Source organism: Chenopodium album, chromosome 13 (genome assembly GCF_948465745.1).
Source record: "Chenopodium album chromosome 13, dcCheAlbu1.1, whole genome shotgun sequence".
In the NCBI taxonomy this organism is placed as follows: Eukaryota; Viridiplantae; Streptophyta; class Magnoliopsida; order Caryophyllales; family Amaranthaceae; genus Chenopodium; species Chenopodium album.
This window is the reverse complement of record NC_137846.1, coordinates 36,576,790-36,582,633: the sequence shown is the minus strand read 5'-3', so window position 1 is coordinate 36,582,633 and position 5,844 is coordinate 36,576,790. Positions and strand designations below refer to the sequence as shown.

Below are 5,844 nucleotides of genomic sequence, written 5' to 3'. Positions count from 1 at the left end.
ATTTCTCCTTATGATTGTCTAACCAAGTCTCCTTCACATAAGAAATCATGGCAGGAAATGCTGCATAAGATTCCTCCATTTGCCAAACCGCTCTATTATAATCATCTAATGTGGTGGCATTGAGAATTGGATTCCACCTTGTCAACCTGAAAATTTTGCCTTGATCTTTATTATTCGTTATTTTCCCAACTCTATGCTCTACATCCTTGTTAATATGCCATGTGCATAGTAAATGAGCAGTGTCGGGAAATATTTCCCGAATAGGCGACATCAAACCCAACTCCACAATCGGTTATAATAGCCGTAGGCGATACATCACTACCAACCAACAACTTCAACTTATCTATCACCCATGCATAGCTCACGGCGCTCTCATCCTTCATAACAGCATACCCGATCAAGAAATTCATGTTGCAAGGAGTAACACCAACGAGCTCCAAAAAAGGCATTTTGTATCTGTTTGTCTTGTAAGTTGAATCAATGCCAATGACCCATGGATATGTGCGTAAGAGCGCTAGAGACGTAGGATGTGCCATAAATACATGAGTCAAAACATTCGTATCCGGGTCAACCAAGCTCCAATGTGTATAATGCGACACGATACCAAGTTCAAGGAAATATGTAACAACAGCTCGACCATCAGCTTCTTCAAGTCTCAACCGATCCCTAAAGTTGTAAATATGTCTACGATTGGGATGATCATCAGGAAACTGATTCCGCACAGCCGCTAAGATATTTTGTGGCTTCACTTTTGCATCAGTCAGGTCACGAACAAGTTGCTTCGCACCCGGACTAAGCTTGCTCATTTGTCGATTACCTTCTTCATAGACAATTAGCTCATGGTTGTGTTTGCCATATCCATCGGGACCCAAGACAATCTGCCATCCTTCATCATCAGAAACTTTATAACCCTTCATCAAAAACTTGCAACCGCAATGTTGAGTTTTTGTGTTCGGTCGTTGAGCAACACTAAGATCTCTATTTTTCCCTCTATCTTTTGCACCACGATTGCATCTCAAATACAACCATCCGTTATGATTGTAAGGAATCACAAGTTGAAATTTGAGTGTTAGTGCAATGTCTTTCGCCCAATGTGACAATTCTCGATACGTTGGAAATAATTGATCGGTCTGAAAATGTGGGTAATAATTTACCCCATCACCGCACAAATCTTCAATAGGATCCTATTAGAAAGAAAAATACAAAGTTAATTTAAATTAAAGTTAACTACAAAAATAAAATTAATTTTTTTTTTGCCAAATTTAAACTACTAATTTTTTTTTATTAAAGACATAAATTTGCTAATTAAATTAAGTGTATTTTGTTATTTTTAATAATTAACAAAAATTAATTAACACAAATTAAACGGATTAAAAAAAAAGTACCGGTCGCATGCTATATGCGACTATACCACGGTACAGTCGCATATAGCATGCGACAGTACCACGGTATAGTCGCATATAGCATGCGACTGCACCGTGGTATAGTCGCATATAACACGCGACTGGGCACAACGGAAATTGAAAAAAAAAAGTCCAACATGTACCTGACTCGACGGCGTCGACGGTTCGTCGTCCCCACCAAGTGCCTCCGATATGAACGCAAATCGTCGTCGACTCATTTTATATTTCGTGGGTGGTGGACCAGTCAAGGTGGAGTCGTGGTGTATAATGGTCAAGGTGGAGTCGTGGTGGTGGACCAGTCAAGGTGGAGTTGTGGTGGTGGACCAGTCAAGGTGAGTGGTGGTATGGATGGTGGAGCTAATGGTCAAGGTGGAGCAAAGACAAAGTTAGTAATGGTTAGATTGTTATGTAATTTTTAAAATTGTAAAGGGTATGAAAGTCATTTAATACTATAGCTTGACTAATTTCATTGTGGCAAATAGCAATTCACTCTTTTATCTCTCTTTCTCGTAAACGATCTCTCTCATTCTCTACTCCACCGACGCTTATCCACCGCTGCTCCATCCACCGCCGCGGCGCGGCCCCACTCTCTCTTTCATTCTTTTCTCTCCTTATTCCCAGATTTTTCTTTCTTTCTTTCTTTCTCTCTCTCTTCGCAATAGTGGGGAATTGAGGGTGACGGCGGTGGTGAATGTAGTCTCGACCATCGTAATTGGCGTCGGCGGTGCCTTCTCTTTGCAGATGTGGTGGAGTTCTTCACGAAGGTATGTTGCTCTTCGATCTGAAATCTAGGGTTTATGATTTTTATCAATTTAAGGGTCTATTTTTGCCTTAAAATACAAAATTTAATCCTACAGTATGTTAATTAAGCGAGATATTCGACAAATTATTTACATGCATGTGTTGGTGAGTTTTCTTTTCCCTTCCATTTTAGTCGTTTATCGCTAACCTAGGATCGGGACCTCAGTTTTCTGTTCTTCATGTGCTTAATGTCTTCAAATTCTCTGCTAAGCAATTCGAAATTATGTAGAGCATATAATTTGACCTATAAAATAGTTTTTTTTATTCAAATTGTTGTTTAATTTTTTGTGATTAATGCTGAACAATTGAAATTTTGATTGAATTTAATGGTGCGATGACAGGATTATGGGTTCTATGGAGAAGGAGGTTCAAAATGAAATATGAATTTGCAGGAAAAGGAGGTTCAATTTAAGGGTCCTAAATGTCCTGTTACTGGCAAGAGAATTCAATGGGTAAGTTTCTCCATTTTTGAGCTTTTTTATGGTTGATTAATAATTATTGATGCTATTTTTTATGTTTTGATTTGGTTTTTTTAGTTTGATTTCAATGCTATGTAGATGGGTATTTACTGTTATTGGGCAATTGCTCAAATTTAATTAGGGGTTTTAAGATCAAATGGGTTATTTTGGCTGCAATTGTTGATAATCATTTCTGGAATTTATGATAAAGTTACAAAAGTGCTTGTTTTATGATGCATTTAGCTGGTTATTATTATTTTTTTTAATGATGCTAAAATGTTATATGCATTCCTTTGTGAAATGTGGTCTAATTCAGGGGTGATAGGTCTCATTTGCTTGATTTCTATAGATCTTAGTGTGAATATCTTAGTTTCAGTGTATATAATGTTTTAATTTAGTCATTTTTATTGAAATATCTTAGTGTGAAGTTTTGAATTGTGAGTATTTTTGAGTATTTGATACTTGAATCTTGAATTTCAGTAGTTTGTTGGATTATCAAAGGAAGAATGGCTCTTTGTTTAATTCACCATCCACAACAGCAGCTGCTTTTTCTGCACTCCAAGATCTAAATTGTTACAGCTATCTGTCTTCAACCTTGCAGAAATTTGCAAATGCAGGTTACCTGCTTGTTTCTGCTATGTTTATTATATTAACATATATGTATTATGCTTAAATTTTACGGTCTTTTTTTATTTTCAGTCCCTACTGCATACCCACTTGATGCATATTTCCGGCTTCATATGGTTGACACCCTTCAAAAATTAGGAATCAATGGGCATTTAACGAAGAGATTGCTTCTGCGTTGAATGAAACTTTCAGGTAAGATTTGAGCATGTAGTATACGTGTTGATCAAATAACATTTGATGAAAGTATGGAGTATATCATTAAAGTTAGTTCTAGTTGGTATATTATATAATCTGTGAACTTATTGTTAATAGGCAGACTGTGGGAGCGAGGAAATGAAGAGATATTTTCTGATATCATTACCACTATGATGGCATTTTGGTTGCTACGTGTTGATGGATAGATGTATCTTCCGGTATGTTTTTATACCTATCATTAACCTGGTGTTTGATGTCAATGGTAATAAGATATTCTATGTATGATTTTGGTGGTGAAAATATATTCTAGTTCTTGAATGGTGAAAAAGAGCCCCTATCATGCAAATAGGTGGTGAAAAAGAGCCCCTATAATGCAAATTTGGAGCGCTTGCAAAGCAGAAAATTCATCGAACATAATAACTTGGATGGAATAAGGATTTTGAAGTCTTCTTTAAGGTAGCAATATGTTGTTTTTCTGCATTTGTATCATATTTGACTCATAATATTTTCGTCTGTATTGCCTATCTGTTCTCAAGTGTTCGTGACAACACACTTCGTATCTCAGCTGCACTAACTTTTGCAATAAAGTTCTTCTACAACTAGCAAAGGATGATTTCAGCTATTGCCAATCTGTTATGTACTGAATTCGGCTTATCTAATTAAACACAATTGATAATAATTTAAGGTTGAAAGCTTGAGTATTTGATTGGTTGAAGATTGAATTACAAAGGGATAAGCATAACTTGAGGTTATGAATCTCACAGTGGCTTTAGGCTACAAATCTCTCGTGTGTTTACACTCTAATTTTTGGATGATTTACTATTGGATTGACTACATTACTTATACCCAAGCTTAAGGGATACATGTGACTAACTTAGCTAAGAATAGAAAAACCATCAAAGGACATTATTGAAGTAGCTTGCTTTCATTCCTTAATCTCTCTTAATTAGCTTTGTCTTGTTGCCCATTGTCTCTGTCCACCTTTTGACCCTTGCTGCCCCTGTTTTGCGCGCCTTGAATACACCAAAAGTGGTGGCTGACTTGGCTTCTTGGCCCCGTCGACCCATTCCATTACACAATCCATCATTTCCAGGAATTTAAACAATTTCAGAGGTATGAAATGTCCTAACTTCTTTTATAATTTTGATCACAACATCACACCTGTAATGTAGCTTTCTTATGTTCTCATCGAACGCTCCAAAATTATTTTCCATTTGAAAGCAGATAGCTTGAAGAATGCAGATGGATGCCTTGCAAGGCTGCTGCTGTAGCTGCAGCTGCTGCCTCGCAAGGTTGCTAAATATTAGCAACTTGTATAATTTCCCTTCGTGGTTTGGCAATTTTGATTTAAGTTCTAATCTGGGGTTTTGGTTTAATTGCAAGAAGTTTATCTGGCAGTTATTTTGAGTTCTAAACTGGGGCTGTTTGAACTTTACAGTTGGTGATTTAAATCAGTTGATATCAGCAACAACCATGTCTGGAGTAACATGTTGTCCGAGGTTCACAAGTCTTGGTGATTTGAATCATTTGATATCAAGCTGTTCATGCCCTTCACAGTTCACACAAGAGTGGATCAGCTCTCCATGCTGTTCTTCTGCTGTGCTGGTGTTTTGCTTTTGTGCTGCTCCTTCTGTGCTGCTGTTCTGCACTTCTACTACCGTGTAGCTGCATATATATGTTGCTCTTTGTGTATAGGTGGATTTGGTGATTTCTATAAGGGTAATCTAGATGAAAGTTACCCATGTACAGAATGTTTAGTGAGTGTTAATATGCATGCTACTGCATATGTTTCTCTTTGTGTGTAACTGGTATTTTATTTTATTTTTTTGGACCAAAATTGTAATATTACAACCTTTTTTACATGAAAATATGTAAGTTTATATATATGTTAGTGTTTAAGTGAAAAAAATGCAAAAAAATGAAAAAAAACCCTTTTAATTGTTTTGGGCCATTTTTGGCACCGGTTTTGAATTGGAACCGGTGCCAAAAAACCTTTTTTTGCCACTGGTTCTGAACTGGTGCCAAAAATCCCACTTTTTGGCATCCTTCAAATGCTCAACGGTTCAAAACCGGTGCCATAGGGGAGTTTTGAACCGGCGCTATTCTACATTTTTCAACTAGTGATCTATTCGAATTCGGAGAAATCGAGACGATCGTGCCGCGATAAAAATCTAGTGCCAACGCTGATCATCATGAGGAGCGTGTTAATTCGACTTTGACTCGGATTTGTACTTTTTTTTTCGAGGGAATTTTAAATTTTAGCCAATTCTATTTCTGGAAATACAAATCCTCAAACATTTATGATTTGAAAAATAAATTATTTTAAGTTTAATTTATTTTAAGCTTATTTTAGTTACACT

General features: G+C 36.6%; 1 protein-coding gene and 1 long non-coding RNA gene across 7 annotated transcripts; one reads left to right on the top strand and one right to left on the bottom strand.

Annotated features, from left to right (window-relative positions):
• Positions 1-209: 209 nt before the first annotated feature.
• On the bottom strand, positions 210-1,621 carry LOC145575468 (protein FAR1-RELATED SEQUENCE 5-like). Its single transcript, XM_081633337.1, has 2 exons — positions 1,547-1,621; positions 210-1,184 (listed from the first exon to the last, which is right to left on the bottom strand). The coding sequence occupies exons 1-2, from the start codon at positions 1,619-1,621 to the stop codon at positions 210-212; spliced, it is 1,050 nt and encodes a 349-aa protein (XP_081489463.1).
• Positions 1,622-1,888: 267 nt separating this feature from the next.
• LOC145576599 (uncharacterized) lies at positions 1,889-5,368 on the top strand. 6 transcript variants are annotated; one of them, XR_014098481.1, is made up of 6 exons: positions 1,889-2,167; positions 2,546-2,656; positions 3,143-3,279; positions 3,362-3,481; positions 3,602-3,702; positions 3,834-5,368. It is a non-coding gene; the product is annotated as an uncharacterized LOC145576599 (long non-coding RNA). The 6 variants fall into 6 exon arrangements; XR_014098479.1 differs by having other exon boundaries at positions 3,795-5,368; XR_014098480.1 differs by having other exon boundaries at positions 3,602-4,597; positions 4,709-5,368.
• Positions 5,369-5,844: the final 476 nt, after the last annotated feature.